Raw genomic sequence first — 17,026 nt, forward strand, 5'->3', positions numbered from 1 at the left:
ACCAGATGAGTCTTCGCTGTGAGTCTAGGAAGGCGAGTGCCAGCCTGTGCCTTCTGCCTGCGAATGTGACAGGCCTGCAGTGCAGGGCTCACACGGCCCGGCCCGGCGGCCCTAAAGGCATGACAGGACCCAGGGGCCGGCCCTCCTTCCGCAACTCAAGTCCGGTCAACACCTCGGGGCCTGGTTGGGCCTGAACACCGGGGAGTGGACGACATCTTGGGATGCAGACCATGGCCTGTGTGTGTGTCAGGGTCTCCCAGCGGGGAAGCACCCCCCACCAAGGGCCTCCTCCTGCTCCCACTGATGGGGGAAGGCCCTTTGCCCATCTCGCGCCTCCCTTTTTGGGAAAGACTTTGTCTCCTGTCTGCTGGCCCCTGGTTCCTTGTTTTCTGGCTCTTACAAATCTGCTGAGGAGGCACCTCATCCCCACCGGGCCCAGGATCTCCCCACTGAGTCCCTGGGGTGAGCGAGAGGAACTGGACCCGGCATGGGTGCTGGACTCAGCCCCCAGGCCCACGAGTTCCCCACCACAGAACTTGACTTCAGAGCCGTGTGTGTCCAGGGGGCTGCCCTGGAGCACAGAACCGTTTCCGGAGGTCAGAAGCATGTCCAGATCAATGCCCTGACCCTGGCCAGTTCGAGGGGGAAGGAGGGAAGGTGGCCTCCCCGACAGGCGCCTCTCCCACCAGGGCTCCTCACACTCTCCTCCCTCCCCTCCTCCCTACAGCTTTCCTCTGGGGCACCCATGCTCAGAACCAGATCCCCCCAGGGCGACCCCCCTCCCCACCTCAGCCCCTCCAGAACCTGACCTCCCTTCCTCACCTGCCTCCAGGGATCCACAAAACCCAGTCATGCTGCTCCCCAACCCCCAGCCTGGCAGGGATTCCTGCTGGAGGAGCCCCTCGTGAGAGTCTGAAATCAATTTACAGGGTCAAGACAAGCAATTAAAAAAATGACGCGCGGAGCATCTCATGCGTAGTGAGGGCACTGTTTGCTGACCTTCTGGGCTCAGCTGTGCTCACACAACTGGGTCAGACAGAGCCACGCCATCTTGCACAGCCCTTAAGTTTGGGCCACCATTAAAGCTGTGGAAAGTCCCTGGCCTGGAGAACCCCGCCCACAGCCTCCAGCCCGGCACAGCCTCACTGGGTGCTCTCAGCACTCGCGCCAGTCACTCTGCACAGACACCAGGCTCTTGAGCCCGTGCCCTCCCTGTTTCTGTCCTCTCCCAGGGCGGTGGGATCACCCCTTCCCCAGCCATTCCTGCAGGGTGCCTGGCTCCCCTGCCCAGCAGACTCTCAGGCATCACAGTTAAGCCACATGATAATAGAAGCTAATGTCCACTGGGCACGCTCCCCTTTTGCAGATGAGGAAATTAAGGCTCAGAGAAGGGAAGAGGTTTGCCCAAGTAGCATGGCTAGTAAGTGATGGAGCTAGGATTTTAAACTGGGGCCCTATGAGTCTCTTAACCCCCTACTCTTTGACACAATTCTATGCTACAATTGTAAAATCTCAAAGCAAGCAAAAAAAAAAGAAACTTCTCAAATGAAGTAACCACATGTTTTTAAAGAAAGCCAAACATTCAGAGGCTGTTTGCCTAGATCTGGGCCAGCTCACAGACACATCCATCACCCCTCTGTCCGTTTGTCGTGCTGTTGTGGCTTGCACCTTGCTGTGACGCTGGAAGCTGTGCCACAAGTATTTCAAATGCCAGAGGGTCACCCATGGTGGACAGGTTTCAGCAGAGCTCTCGGACTAAGACAGACTAGGAAGACAGGCCTGGCGATCTACTTCGGAAAATTTGCCCATGAAAACCTGTGGACCGCAACAGAACATCGTGGACGTTATCTAAGATAGCCAGAAGGTGAGCTCCCGGGTTGGAAGGCACTACACAATAGCCGTAACAATGGACTCACACATTCCAGCCATCATGGAGATGGCATAGGACCCGGCACTGTTTCGTTCTGTTGTACATAAGATTGCCATGAGTTGAGGTGTACTCGGCGGCAGCTGACAACAGTGGTAGGCAGACATGGCCAGCGACGCGTTGGGGGCAGGGGATGACGGTACCCAGAACTGACCCAGCAGCGTTCAGGGCACAGCTAGTTTCACCCCAGCTCAAGAGGAGCCTGCAGCTCCCACAGAAGAAACAGCCCTATGAGCTTTCAAGAGAACATCCCAAGAGGGCCTGCCAGCATCCCTCCCGCTCTGCATCGGTGGAGACTTCCAGGAGAAGGAATGCAGCTGTTGAATAAACTTGATCTGTTGTTGCCACCGTTCGCCGTCAAGGCAGTTCCAACTCATGGAGACCCCATGTACGACAGAACAAAACATTGCTTGATCCTGCGCCATCTTCATTGGTATAACCGAGCCCATTGTTGCAGTCACTGTGTATTTTGAGTAACTTCCAACCTCGGGGGCTCATCTTCCAGACAAGATTCTGTTGATACATAGGTTTTCGTTGGCTAGTTTTCAGAAATAGATCGCCAGACCTTTCTTCCTGTCTTAGTCTGGAAACCTATCCACTATGGGTAACCCTGCTGGTATTTGAAATACCAGTGGCATAGCTTCCAGCATCCCAGCAACATGCAAGCCACCGGAGTATGGCAAACTGAGACAGGTGGTGGAAACGTGGTGTATACTTGCTCAAAATGCTTCCGTGACTTCCCCTCATCTTGCCCTCCTGAGCACACCGCATCTCCTCCCCATCCCCACTCAGCTGCCCTGGCCTCCTTGCTGCCCCAACCTCCTTGGCCCCAGCTCCCTGATCTGCCTGGAACTCAATCCCTTCTGTGGAATGAAGCATCGTCAGCCAAGGGTGTGAGGGCCCAGATGTGCTGATCAAAGGTATCCATCTGTCTTAGGTCGATTTTCAAGGAAAACACTTTGATCCCCTGCTACAGAAGAAAGCCGTTCTCACGGTCTTGATCTGAGCTAAGGAGTTTTGTCCTCCGCTGTAACTCTGGCATCTCAGAGCTGTGCCGCTTTTAAAGGCCCATCTGCAGGGCTGCGGAGAAGACGCAGGCCCGGGCTGATTGCTTTGTCCCAGAGTCCCAGCCATTTGCCTGAGCGTGAACCCAGGATGCCACAGGAGAGTGAGTGTGTCCTTCAGGGCTTATGTATCAGATGCAATGGCGCCTGGCCACCTGGCTGATTGAGAAGTGTGGGACAGGCGTTGGAAGAACATGTACTGCGATGGAACTTTTAGCGCCAGTGCCTTGGGAACAGGGCCATCGGCCTAGTTGTCACGTCTTTCAACACCTCCGAATTACAGACCCATAAAGATGTGCTTGTCCATACCTGTTCTCCAGCCTCCAGACCCCAGACACAAGGCGCACGGTGGCCATGTGGGGACGCAAACCAAGCGCAGGAAGGTCAGATGTTTGGCCCCGGAAACACGTAAGCTTCACAAGTGTGAACTGGTATTTTTACGGCACTTGTCTTGTTTTTGGCCTGTTTTGAAAAGCAAGATGCTTAAACTTCAGAGCTCATTTTGGGGGTAGCCTGGGTCAGGAGAAGGAGCCCTGGTGGTGCAATGGTTAAGCATGTGGCTGCCAACCAAAAGGTTGTTGGTTCGAACCCACACAGCAGCTCCACAGGAGAAAGACCTGGTGATCTGCTTCCATAAAGATTACAGCCTTGGAAACCCTGTGGGGCAGTTCTGCTCGGTCATATGGGATTCTATGAGTCGGAATCAACCCAATGGCACCCAACCACAGCTGGGTCAGGACAGGACTAGTTCCTCCCGTATATTGTCCACTGCCCTCAAAGAAGGGCATCAGGATGGGGTGGGGGCAATGAGAGGGCCAATGTGGTGGGGTGGGGGCTCTGCTTCCTGTCTCTGAATGGGGGTAGGCAAAGGGGAAGGTGAACAGGCCATCGCTGAGATGCCCCCTTCAGCAAGCAGTGAGTGCCCATCCAAGGTGCATTCTGGCCATGGGTGCCAGGCCAGCCACTGGGAAGGAGCTGAGGGACGGTGCTGAGAAGTGTGGAACGAAGGGAGTCCCCAGGGGCTGCACAGACCCAGGGGAGGGACCCAGCCCAGCCTGGCGGGTGAGGGGAGCTTCCTGGAGAGGTGACCCCCTGGACTGGGTAGTGCTTTACGTTTTAAATTATCACTTTTCAGCACCCCCGCCCCCATTATAAAAGGGAAACACGTTCCCTGTAGAGATTCTAGAAACCACAGAGAAGCAAGAAGAAAGTTTAACTTGCAGAAGTCCTGCTGCCCTGAGATCCCAGCTGTGAGCATTTTGGTCTCTTCCTTTCTCTTTCTTTCCCCAGCTGAGCTTTGAAAGTAGAGGAGGGGGCGCCAAGTGACTTGGGGGCAAGGAGAGGGGTTCTAAACACGAGGAAGTGCTGGGGTGAAGCTTCTGAAGTGGAGTTGAGGGGCTCAGGAGCTGGGAGGGGGGCAGGAATTGAAAGGAAGGGTTTGCAGAGAGGAAGAGCCTAGGGCACGGGAAGTCCCGAGAGATGGGCTGGTGGGGGTGGGGTGTGGCGGGTGGGAGCCTCTGTGGGCTTTTAAACTGGGAAGTAACATGATCATGTTTGCATCTTCCTGAGATGTCTAAACCCTCGAATGCCTTAGCGAAGAAGCCCTGGTGGCACTGTGGTTAAGTGCTTGGCTGCTAACCGAAAGGTCAGCAGTTCAAACCCCCCAGCCACTCCTTGGGAAAAAGATGTGGCAGTCTGCTCCGGTAGCAATTACAGCCTAGGAAACCCTACGGGGCAGTTCTACTCTGTGACGCGGGGTCGCTATCCTCGGAATCCACTAAACAGCACCCAACAACAATAAGCCTTAGCAATTCTGTGAGATTTGAGCCCTCGCCCCTCCCCTCTTCAGCCTCCTTGTAAAACAGAAATGCTTCCACGGCTTCACCAGATCGCTTTTATCCTCACTTCTCTTAAATCTCCACCTCACAGAAGATCCTGTACCCTCAGGCAATAATCACTCAATGGCCCTTGTCTTCATCTCCCTCCCCTCCCACACCCTCCACTGGCCTTTACTCCAGATGTCACCCTCCCTGTCCTCCCCAGACCCTGGTAGCTCAGCTGTCCCGCTGCTGTTTCTGGCCTTGACCCTGCAGACCCCTCCCTCCTGACTTTCCCTCTGGCTTCCGTGGGCCCGCAGCCTGCACTTCCCTCTCGTTTGCCTTACACAGCCCGCCTCTTTAGGGGGGATGCTTGTTCCTTGTTACTTGCTGTCATGTGGCTCTGGCTCATGGCAACCTTACATCAGAACAAAACATTGCCAGGTCCTGGGCCATCCTCATGATGATTAGTATGTTGGAGCCCATTGTGGGGCTGTCTTGTCAATCCATCTCATTGAGGATTTCCCTTGTTTTCACCAACTCTCTACATGTAGTCCTTGACTCACGACGGTTTCCATTCTGAAGGCTCTGCTGTAAGTTGGTTCAGATGTAAGTCGAATACCCTATTTTCTTTTAGTTGTTTATTATTATTGCCTCTTGTTATCAGTACCTTAATAAATCTGGTCTTTGTTTGTCTTTGGGGGTTGGAAACATTACATATGAAATTACAGATATATTTTAATACATAAGTACATTAAAAAAATACACAAATCAGAAAAATTTACTCCAACAGTGAAGAGTTGGACGGTGTTGGCATTTTGTCAGTTGTGGTAATAACTTCACTTGTGGAAGGTTCCAGATTACCCCGGGAATGGGGCTGGCATTTCTAGTCAGAAAATTAGTGAGAGTTGTCCATGTGATCCTTTTCTCTTTCTCTTCATATATTTCATGGTCACGTCTTACAGCTTCCCGAATCTGCCTATCGACTTTAGCAAGGCGATCAGAGTTTGGATCCATGCTTTCAAGCAATTGAAGCTCCTGATTTAGTTTAGAAAAAGCTCCAGCCAATCCTTTCACCGTAAAATGTTTTGACAACTTCTCTCCTTCCCCTTCCTCATTCTTTCTTTCTTCTTCAGCATTTCCTTCCTCTTCAAAATCCCTTAAGTCCTGATCTGTCAATCCCCCTTCTTCACGGTCTATGAGCTGTTTCACATCGACAATATTGAGTTCTAAATTCAGCATTCTTGCCATACGGAAGATATTTCCACCAATCTCTTCCATCATATTACCCTGATCAAATGCTTGGAGTGTGTTGACATAACTCAGCAATGTTTTTCCATATCCCCTGCATGCATTTTCCCATAACTTCCTCCCAGGAAGATGCAATGTTCCGGATACACTGACGGTTGTTAAGTGTGGTTCGTCGTAACTTGAATAATCATAAGTCAAGGACTACCTATACTTCACCCACCATGATCCTTTTCCAGCAATTGGTCTTTCCTGATAATTGTCCAGAGTAAGCAAGACAAAGTCTCTCCATTCTCACTTCTAAGGAACATTCTGGTTGTATTTCTTCTAAGATTGATTTGTTGGTTCTTTCAGCAGTCCGCAATATATTCAATATTCTTTGCCAACACCACAGTTTGAACCTTATGTATCACAACAGAATATTGCTTGTTCCTTAGCTCTGCCCATACCCTCACCTGTCCCAGGTGAGTTCAATCACACCGCACAGACCTCTAATACAAAGTGGCTCCTGCGTGCTTCCAACTACAGGCATACACCCACGAGAGGTGGGCAAGTGGGTTTGTCAGAGACTGGGAAAGGGGTCCAGAAAGGTCACCGCAGAGAAGGTAGCCTATGAGTTTGAGCTTGACAGATGGGTAGGATGTCCCCAGATGGAGAGGATGTCTTCCAGGCTAAGGGTGCAGCAGGAGTGAAGTCTCAGAGGCTGGCTTCCCCAGAGACTGGGAGTTACCTAGCATGGCTCCAAAGTGGAGTTTCAGAGTGGGGTCAGGGGCGGGGGAGGGAAGGGCAGCTGAGCACCAGCGGGAAGGAAGGGTCTTATCTAAATGCACCTTGCAGGGGCCAGCAGACAGTGGTAAGGTTGTGTGCAATTGTGATCCATGGACCCCTCAGTGATTGTCCTTATATATTGTAATGTGGTGGCATCGGACCGTGACTAACTTTAGGAGGAGGATCAAGAAGGATAGTCGGTCCAGAGCTGATTCCTATGAGGTGGAGGTCAGACATACCTCCATCCTCCAAACTTTTTACCAGTTCTAACACCTAGCTGTCCTTCCCATGGAACTCTCTACTTCTCTGCTGGGTTCAATAATTTGTTACAATGACCACACAGAACTCACAGACCATACACACAATTATGGGGTTTATTAAGGAAGTAATAGTTTACAATTCAGGATCAGGATCAACTTGGAAGTAACAGGATACAGGATACAGTTTGTCGGGCAGGACAGCTTCCAACCAAGACAGCTTTCAGCTCCTTCTTGGCTGTGATAGCCAGCAGGTTGTGCTCGGGACTCTGTCACCAGCCCCCACTTGGGGCTGGCTTCTGCCACTACTCGGGCAAGTGTTGCAGCTCTTTAGCTTCCCTGACTAGTGCCCAGAGGTACCCCACTCCACCAGCAAACCTCCTGCCCAAAAGCATCCAGCTGTCTTACTCCATGGGTTGGAAAGCCCACCATAGCCCACTGCAGCCATCTAATGCTGGTCTCCTGGTTCTCGTTATGTGTGCCATCTCTAGTGTTATAGCTCTGACTCGTGGGTCTAGGAGGTTCTCAGGGCAGGGACTCCAGGTCCAAAGGACACGCTCTGCTCCAGGCTCTTCTTCTTGATGGTAGTGAGCTCCCCTGAACCTCTGTGGGATTGGCTCTTTTATAAGCCTACTCCTCCCACCAAGACCACAAACTGACCAATCTCCTCAGTAGGCCACAGGCACCTTATCTGCATAGTAAACTGTCTAATTCCTTTGCAAGATTGTGGCCTAGCAAATCATCTCAGCAGAACTACAAACCCAGGGCCAGAAAGGGCATAAATAAAGAGAAACCCATTGCCCTGCATGTATACAGGTTGTCTCTGGGTCCCCTCGGTCCTCAGGACGAGCTCCAAAAAGAGGAGTTGCCAATTCAAAATGTGGCATGTTTTGATGCTTTTGAACTGTGATGTTGGCAAAGAATATTGAATATAGCATGGACTGTTAGAAGATTGAACAAATCAGTCTTAGAAGAAATGCAAGTGAGGATGGCCAGACTTCATCTTGCTTGCTTTGGACATGTCGTCAGGAAAGACCAATCATTAGAAAAGGACATCATGTTTGGTAAGGCAGAGGGTCAGCAAAAATGAGAGAAACCCTTAATGAGGTAGATTGACTCAATAGCCTCAACAATGGGCTCAAACATATCAAAGATCACAGAGATGTTGCAGGACTGGGCCAGGTTTCACTCTGTTACACATAAGGTTGCCATGTGTCGGAGGCCATTCGACAGCAAACTAACAACAAACGTGTTTCAAATTTCGATACGTGTTAGCAAGTAGCCTTGAGAAATGTGTCCTTCAACCCTATGACCAGCACTGTAAGCTAGAGCCTCCCTGACCACAGGAGGATGGCCCATATGATGAGACACCACCCCTGTCCTTGAGCCTGGGCTGCACTCGGTGACCCCCCACCCCCGCTCATCAGCAGCAAGCAAGATCTGGCCCAGAGCCTCATAGGGGCTCCGGCTTCTGCCCTCCTGTTTCTCACCCAGAGCCCCCTGCGGTCCTCAGGCAAGGAGGAGCAGATATACCACCAGGCCCACCACACGGCACTTTCCTCTCTTCCAGGCTCCCTGCACAACCTCCAGCCCCTTAGCCCCCAGGCACAGCAACTCATCAATTAGAATCTGGAGGCCAGGAGCAGCCAGGTCCTGCAGCCCCTAGTCCATGCCAGCCCACCTGCTGGACACGGCTGGGAGGGGTGAGTCCAGCTGGGCCCTGCCCTCCAGGAGCTCAAGTTCTGGAAAGGTAACGTCAGGGCTAGGACCTGGGTGTGTCCAGGGGGCAGGAGTCACTGTCACCAGTGGGGAGGCTGTGGTGAGACCCTGGGCTTTTGAGGATCCTGAGTCCCAAGGGTGGCTGTGGGGGAGAGCAGCAGTAGGGGCAAGAGGGGCCGGTGGGCCAGGCACACACTCACTCCGCCCTGGGGAGGTAGGCCCTGAGTTCCATAAGTCACCGTGCCCTTCTCACCCCGACCTGAAGACTGATACCTCCGAGGGTCTCAGGTGGCAACCTTGAGGCTGTTGGTAGTACTGGTACTTGGTTAGGGGACCAGCCAAGGTCTTCTAGGATCAAATCCAGGCCCAAACCCAGAAGCATCACCTACCTACCTCATGTCCACTCCCTCCCTCTCCACCCTACCAGGCTCACCCTAAGTTGCCCCCCTTGTTTCCTTGCTTCAGCCCCCACCCCAGTGCCTGCACCCACACTCCCACCAAGATGTACCCTGCCTAGATCCACAGTGTGTGGTAGGTCAGATTCTGTTTCCGGCCCATGTTCACCAAGCACTCCCACGCACACATTCTCATTCCCAGACAGAGCATCCTGAGAGGAGCTCCAGGGAGGCTCAGGGAGAGTGAGGCTCGCCCCAGCCCCACCTCACCCCAGGAGTACCACCTAGACCCTCTGTCTCTTCCTCTCTTTCTCCAGGCACCTCTCCTGGTGACGTCTCCTTCCACCCTCTTAGAACTGGTTCTGGGGTCGTCTGTGTCTGAGAAGAATTCACCCTGTTATGCTAGGAGTCAAGTCAGTTCGCACAGTACACCCTCTGGAAGTTCACTATCCAGATGGGAGGCGGACAGGGAGGAGAGAAATAACTGCAATGGGAAAAGTCCCCTAATCACTGTGCCTGCAGACCACACACAGCGTTCACAGCCCACGCTGGGAGCACAGCAAATAAAGAAATGGCAGTATATTCGTTCAGTGGCATACTCCAAGCAAGGGTCAACATATGTTTTCTGTAAAGGGCTGGGTAGTAAACATCTTAGCCTTGGCAGGCCAGTGGTCTTTGCAGCAATTGCCCAACTCTGCCGTAGATAATATGTGAACAGTAACGGTGACCGTGTTCCAATAAAACTTTATTTATAGACATGGAAATTGTAATTTTGTACAATTTTCACATGTCATTAAATCTTTTCATTTTTCTCAACCATTAAAAATCTAAAAACCATTCTTAGCTCACAGGCCATACAAAAACAGGCGGTGGCCTGGATTTGGCCCACGGGCCATCATTTGAGACCCCTGCTCTACAGCAATGAAGACAAGCAAACAGACCTTCCTCCAGAGTCGACAGAGAAAGCCTTCCCCTGGAGCTGACACCCTGAATTTGAACTTGTAGCCTACTGGACTGTGAGAAAATAAATCTGTCTTTGTTAAAGCCATCCACTTGTGGTATTTCTGTTATAGCAGCACTAGATGACTGAGACAATGCCTCTGGGTGGACTCCAACCATCACCCTTTCAGTTAGCAACTGAGTATGGTAATTGCATCTCACAGGCACTCCCACCAACAACTAAATATATCTTGAAAGAGCTAATGTTCAATGAAAGAAGCAGATCCCATGAGAATACATACGGTGTCATTCCAACTACATAAAGTTCAAAAACACACAAAACTCGTCTGTATCGTTTAGGGATAAGTAATAAATGATAAAGCTAAAAAGAAATGCTAGGAAGTGATTGTCCTAAAAGTCAGGAGGGTGGTCCCCGTCAGGGGAAGAAGAAGTGTCTTTGGAAGGCAAGGGAGCTCCGAGGCACTGGCAAGTTTCTCTTTCCTGACCAGGGTAGTGGTCCCACAGACTTTGCTTTACAGTATTTATCATACAGCACCGTACTTTTCTCTGTGTGTATTATATTTCGCAACACCGCTCGTCTGTCAGTTTGTTGTAGTGTGATGGCTTACGTGTAATTGTGTTGCTGGAAGCTATGCCACCATATTCCAAATATCAGCAGGGTCACCCATGGTAGACAGGTTTCAGCAGAGCTTCCAGACTAAGACAGACTAGGAAGAAAGGCCTGGCCATCTACTTCTGAAGGTCAGCCAGTGAAAACAGAACGTTGTCTGATTTGTTCACTTTGGACAGGTCATGTCATCAGGAGGGAGCAATCACTAGAGGATGACATCATGTTTGGTGAAGTAAGCCCAGTGAGGGCGAGGGAGACCCTTGGGGAGATGCATTGGCACCATAGCTGTAATGATGGCCTCAGACACGCTGGTGATCACCAAGATGACTCAAGACTGGGCAATATTTTGTCCTATTGTAGAAGGGTCGCTATGAGTCGGAGCCAACTCAATGGCAGCTATCTATTTATCTATCTTTCTATTATATTTCACAATCAAAAAAGAGCAAGCAATGACAATATGACCTATTGAACCAGCATCTGAACCCCCTACCTGACAGGTATTTATAATCCACCAAGAATGGTTTCCTATCCCACTGCTCAGTCGATCAGAACCTCTCACCGTCCACTCTCCCGCTCTGCTTTCCTGCCTTCCGCCTTTATTCCTGCTGGGCCTGCCGCCACCCACTAGCTCTGGCCTCCTCCCCTGCCCACCTCCAGCAGAGAGGCTCCTCTCCCCGTGTGCCTAGCTAGCTCTTTACTAGGACTAGACAAAGACGAAAAGCAGGGGCCGATGGTGACAGAGGTAGGAGCTGCAGGAGAGAGGCAGGAAGAGGCAGCGGCTGCTGACTGTCTTTAGGACGACAGAGCAAGCAGTGGCACCTGAGCCCAGAGAAGTGGGGAGAGCAAGCCAGCCTGCTTCCCCCAGCCATGTTCTTGGGCAAGTCTGGTCTCCACCAGGCTGAGAGTGGGGCTGTGACCTGTTCCCTCCCTGTCCCCTTAGTTCCTAGGACTGGCCCTCCCAAGGGTATCTGAGAAATGAATACAGCCAAGAGGCTGGAAAGGCCCAGAAGAGAAAGCAGACTGACATTTGATGAGGAAACTGAGGCTCAGAAAGGTTAAGTAACTTGCCCAAGGTCACACAGCAGTCAAGAGAAGGAGGCAGGATTCAAACTCAGATCTGTCTGGTCCCAAAGCCCTTGGGGGTGACTGAGCCCTGCTGGAAGCAGGGGTGAAACAGGTGACATGGGCTCAGATGGCTTGCCTGTTGGGGGAGAGCAGCTGCCCATGAGACTACCAGCGGCTTCAGGGACCTCTGAGAAAAGTGGAGTTTGCAGAGGGCTCTGGAGGAGAAGGGCTGGGAGCAAGAGAGGTCCTGGGGCTCCATCCCAAGGTGGGCTGGCAGGCAGTAGAAAGCATGGGGTGACTCCAAAGAGCCAGTGGGTGTCACCAAGGTGCCGAGCGGGTCCGAGCGAATGTCCCATTTCGATCGGCTTTACTAGGCTGGTAGGTGGCTAATGTTCATTGAGCACTAAGCACACTGCCAGTACTATGTCCTCAGGACGTACTGCGAGGCTGGCGTTGTTATCGTACCCATTGAACAGATGAGGCAACTGAGACACAGCAACACTAAGTAATGCGCCCAGGGCCCCAAGGTGAGCAGCAGGCTGAACATCCCTGGCCTGCACTCTTAACCCCGAATCATACGCAGTTCAGGGAAAGGGCGAAGACGCCGTGACCCTGGACTTCAGTGAGGACTCGGACACCACCTCCGAGAATCCCCGCAGACACAGTTCAGAAGGACAGCTGTGTCTGGTGTTGGCAGGTGGAGGGGACGTGGTTGCACCAAGGCTGATGATGGCTGAAGTCAGGGGAGGTTTGGAGGGTGTGGAGGAAGTGAGATTCCTGTTGTTAACCCTTCAAAGCTCAGGGACAAGAGAGTTGGGGAGGGGTGCGCGGTGACACAGAGACAAAGTCGGATGACCCAACCCCCAGGGGTAGGACCAGGAAATAAACGGGGGCTGCCTGCTGCTCTCCAGGGTTCCATGCAACCGCGGTGGGGGTTTTCACCTCTTACGTAAGAGTAAAAAGAGTTTCTGTTTTGTGAAACCGCTTGCTGCAATAGGGGGAAAAAATTGTTTCTCTTTGCAGCAGAGACTGTTACAAAAGAACTTTTGGGCTGTGGCACCCCACAAAGCCTTTTCACCTCAGTTGCTGGCAGGGGCGGGCTACCTAAAAGCAAGGTAAGCATGGGCTTACTTGTGCTTACTAATCTGTAGTGAGCAATTTCACATGGCTTTCACATGTCTGATGCGCTGAAAAACGTGAAATTGCTCACTACAGATTAGTAAATAAGCACAAGTAAGCCCGTGCTTAACCTTTCTTACTGGGTACCGCGTCCCTGTCAGGGACTGCAAATTTGAAAAGAGGCTTTGATTTTGTAGGAAGCTGCTGTGGGGTTGGGAGAGAGACAGATGCCAGCCTAGAAGCAGAATCTTTGATGTGGTGAAAAAACGTGAAATTGTTCGCCACAGATTAGTAAGTAAGCACAAGCAAGCCCTGGTGGCACAGTGGTTAAGAGCTCTGCGCTAAACAAAAGTTCGACGGTTGGAATCCACCAGGTGCTCCTTGGAAACCCTATGGGGCAGTTCTACGCTGTCCTCTAGGGTCGCTATGAGTTGGAATCGACTTGATGGCAAGGTTTTTACTTGGCTTATTGAGTACTCCGACACCGGTTACCCGGATGTACCTGGTTTCCTCCTGGGGAGGAGGACCACACAGAGAAAAATGACAAGAACTTGGGGAAATGCAGTTAAAGATAACCAAGTGTGAGTTCAGGGACGTTATCACCAACAAGCCGTATTTCTGGGGGCCGTCACTGAGGGAGGAGAGCGAGACGGGATGAAATGGATGCCCTTGCAAACGGCCTGTGGTGGGGACAGGTCAGCTCGTGTCTCCCAGGGGGTGACATTTTTCTGTGAAGAATGATCTTTGCAAAGATAGGTGAGGAGCAGCCCCCAAGCCCACCAGCCCAGTGAGGCCCTGGCTCGGGGCTCAGGCTGACCTGGGTCTGAACCTGCCTCTACTTACCCCATAGGCCTTGGGCAAGTTACTTGGCCTCCTTGGCCTCAATTTCCCGGTCCTCAAAATGGTGTTGATAAGGGCACCCTGAGGCGGTACTGCAAGGGTGGGCTGAGTGAGTGGGAAGCATTCAGCACTATGACACCAATTAAAACCATTTGCCATCCAGTTGACTCTGACTCATGGTGACCCCATGTGTGTCAGAAGAGAACTGTGCTTCATAGGGTTTTCAGTGGCTGATTTTTCAGAAGTAGATCACCAGGCCTTTCTTCCAAGGCACCTTTTGGTTAGCAGTCAATCATGTTCATTGTTGGCACCACCTGGGGACACCTAGCATAGTGTAAGTGCCCCACAGAGGTGAGCTCATGATGACGATAATAATTGTCATTATTTATGGCATAAACGAAAGGCAGGGGGTGAAGCCAAATGGCAAGGGCAGCTCCTGGAAGCCTCATGAAAGTCGAAGTGAGACGAAAGATGGAAGCCTATCCTAGACCCTGGAATGGAAGAGGCCGGCAGATGTCCAGGCCAGGGAGAGACAGAGAGCAAGAACTGGGCAGAGCCTGCTCTGCAGTGCCCTGGGTGGGACTGAGTGTGAGGTGGCATCCCTGGGGGCTCTCTAGCCTGGGTGAACACGCCCGAGGATCCAGGAGCCAGGCCTCCCGGTGACTGAGGTCTTCTGGGATCAGAAGGAGGCATCAGCACGGGCCCCTGGAAACACGTCTCTTCTGTGATAAAATAAGGACCTGGCCTCTGGTTGCACTTCAGGAAGCAGGAGTGCCACCCTTTCTGGTGACAGTGACAATTTTGTGTCCCCAGGGCACGGGGCTCTGTGGCCGGCTGCTGGCCTCCCCGTCTCTCCCTGGCGAACCCCAGCAACAACACCGAGGATGGCTCTGCCACAGTTTCAACACCGAGAACCACCTTTCGCCGCATCCCCACCGTTCCACCGCAATGGCGTTCACAGCTGATTCACTGGGCTGTGGGCTGTCGCTCCCCACTGACCCCTGGTCCCTCTGGCTACAGGAACACCCACCCACCTTATTTAAGTACCCGTGAGGTCAGGCTGTGTGGGAGGGAGGCTGTTAACACAGTCGTGCAGAGTGAGGACCGCCCCAGTCCCTCCCAAAGCTTCCTTGGCAAGGCATTAGCTAAATATCTTCTCGGTCCCTGAAGGCTTCCCCTGTGAAGTCTGCAATGTTCAAACAGCAGCCAGCAAGTCCCCAGAGACAGTTCCCAGGAATTAGCCGCGCGCTGGATGAAAGCAGCTCTGATGTGCAGAGCGAGAGGACGTGCCAAGGAGACAAACGTACCTCCGAGCTGCAGGGTCCAGGAGAACAGGAGCAAGCCCAGGAGCCGGGAGGTCATGAGGGGGCCGGATGGGTGCCGGGGGCCCGGGGGCCCCACCGCCACGGAGGCCAGGTCTCTTCGTGGGGAAGGCCGGGGTCCCTGTCCCTCCTTCCTCTTTTGTTCCTGGAAAGGGCAACCGACAGCCTCGGCAGTTCCCCTTCTGGTGCCCCAGGCTCCTCCCCGGCCCCCTGCTCCTTCCTCGAACCTCCCTCGGCCTCCTCACAATCACCCCGACTTTCGACTTTCGGCTCCAAGAGTGGCCGCAACACCCTGGCTGGAAGGGCCGGCACATGAGGAATCGGGGCCCAGACTTGCCCAGGCCACACAGCGGGAGGAGCGCTGGGCTGGGACTCGAATCCAGATCCGGCTCCACACTCCTGGGGCCCTTTGTGGAGGTGGCCGGCCCAGACGGCTTCAGTGACGGAGAAGAGAAGGGCGCAGAACTCCCGGGAGTTACTCGGGGCTTGGCTGAGCGCCTCACTTTTGAAGCTCTTTGAAGACGAACACGTTCACCCAAACTTCCCCTCTGAAAGATCCCAGGAGCCCTTGATAACGTGCTTATCAAAGAGGAGAGGGCTGGGGTGGAAGTGATGAGGGGATAGAGAAAGAGACAGGCTGTTAGGGGAAGGGGTAGGACCCACACGTTCTCAACTCCCAAGAACGCCCAGCACCTCCTGGGGGCGGCCTGCCAGGCATTAGCCAGCGAGGGCCACCATGGACCCTGCTACAGAGGCTCAGAGACGCCCCCACCGCCCCCCTACCTCAAACGTCACTCCTTCCTGTGGCTTCCTAAACCTTCACCCAGCCACCCAGTGAGACACACAAATGCTTCCCCATCTGGCTCCGTGCTGCAGCCCCATCCTCCCTTCCAGAGGCTCTGACATGCAGGCCTGTAATTGTTCGATGCCGGCCCCCATCTCCCCCCAGGTGGGGACCTCTCACCCTCAGCACCCTCCGGCTCAGCATTGGGCCAAGCGCAGAGTTCGGCTGGATGGGGTGTGGGAGCCGATGTGGTGGAGGGAAGGGGGGCCGAGGGGCTGTGTAGGAGGATCAAGTGCCCCAGCATTGGAGCGCCTCGGAGGCAACAGGAGGAAGCAGATGCTGGGTGCTTGCTATAGGTTGAATTGTGTCCCCCAAAAGAGATGTGTACCCCTGTACCTGTGAACGGGGCCTTACTTGGAAACAGTGTTTTGGCAGACGTAATTAGTTCTCTTGGGGTCCTACTGGAGCCGGGTGGATCCTGATCCAATCTGAGTGATGTCCTTATGAAAGAGGAGAGACAGGGAACCACAGGGCGGCCATGTGACGACAGAGGCAGGGATGATGATCATCAGAAGCTGAGAGGCGAGGAAGGATCCTCCCCTAGAGCCTTCGGAGAGAGCGTGGCTCTGCCGACACACTGAATTTGGAATCCCAGCCCCCAGATCTGTGAGAGAATGAAGTTCTGTTGTTTTAAGCCCCCAGCGTGTGGTCCTTGGTTACAGCAGCTTTAGGAAGCTCATCCAGCGCTATCTCTTCCTCTCGCAGTGCCCATTAACCCCTGAGATAAATGTTATTATCCCAATTGCACAGGAGAGAAAGCCATAGCGCCCAGTGGCCAAGCCACTTGCCCGTTCAAGGTGGTGCGTGGGTCAGGATCTGCCCCCAGCCTGTGGGATGCTGAGCCTTTCTCCCCACCCCCTGCTGCCTCCTCAACCGGGCCCAGGTGCCCTGCCTGCAGCCCCCAGTTAGGGCACAGCACGGTCCAGTTTGGGTCCATGACGAGAGCCGTTTCCCGCCACCTCCAGGAGGACCCAGGCTGGTGCGGGATACCCACCAAGTGAGGAAGACAGATGAGCAGAAGACAGTCCCTACTGTTGTGGGGGCAGGGGCGCTCGAGGTATTGACTGTTGA

At 53.1% G+C, this 17,026-nt stretch overlaps 1 protein-coding gene across 1 annotated transcript in view; it reads right to left on the reverse strand.

The window, feature by feature from the left end:
- NFAM1 (NFAT activating protein with ITAM motif 1) overlaps window positions 1–16,099 on the reverse strand; it is a 40,918-nt gene extending 24,819 nt beyond the window's left edge. The window contains exons 1-3 of the mRNA XM_023734516.1: window positions 16,076–16,099; window positions 15,357–15,545; window positions 15,097–15,256 (exon numbers count right to left, since the gene is read on the reverse strand). Of these exons, the coding sequence (XP_023590284.1) occupies window positions 15,097–15,256; window positions 15,357–15,545; window positions 16,076–16,099 (373 nt within the window). The remainder of the gene's footprint in view (window positions 1–15,096; window positions 15,257–15,356; window positions 15,546–16,075) is intronic.
- Between the last annotated feature and the right edge of the window lie 927 nt (window positions 16,100–17,026).

This window comes from Trichechus manatus, unplaced genomic scaffold (assembly GCF_000243295.1).
Source record: "Trichechus manatus latirostris isolate Lorelei unplaced genomic scaffold, TriManLat1.0 scaffold00069, whole genome shotgun sequence".
In the NCBI taxonomy this organism is placed as follows: Eukaryota; Metazoa; Chordata; class Mammalia; order Sirenia; family Trichechidae; genus Trichechus; species Trichechus manatus.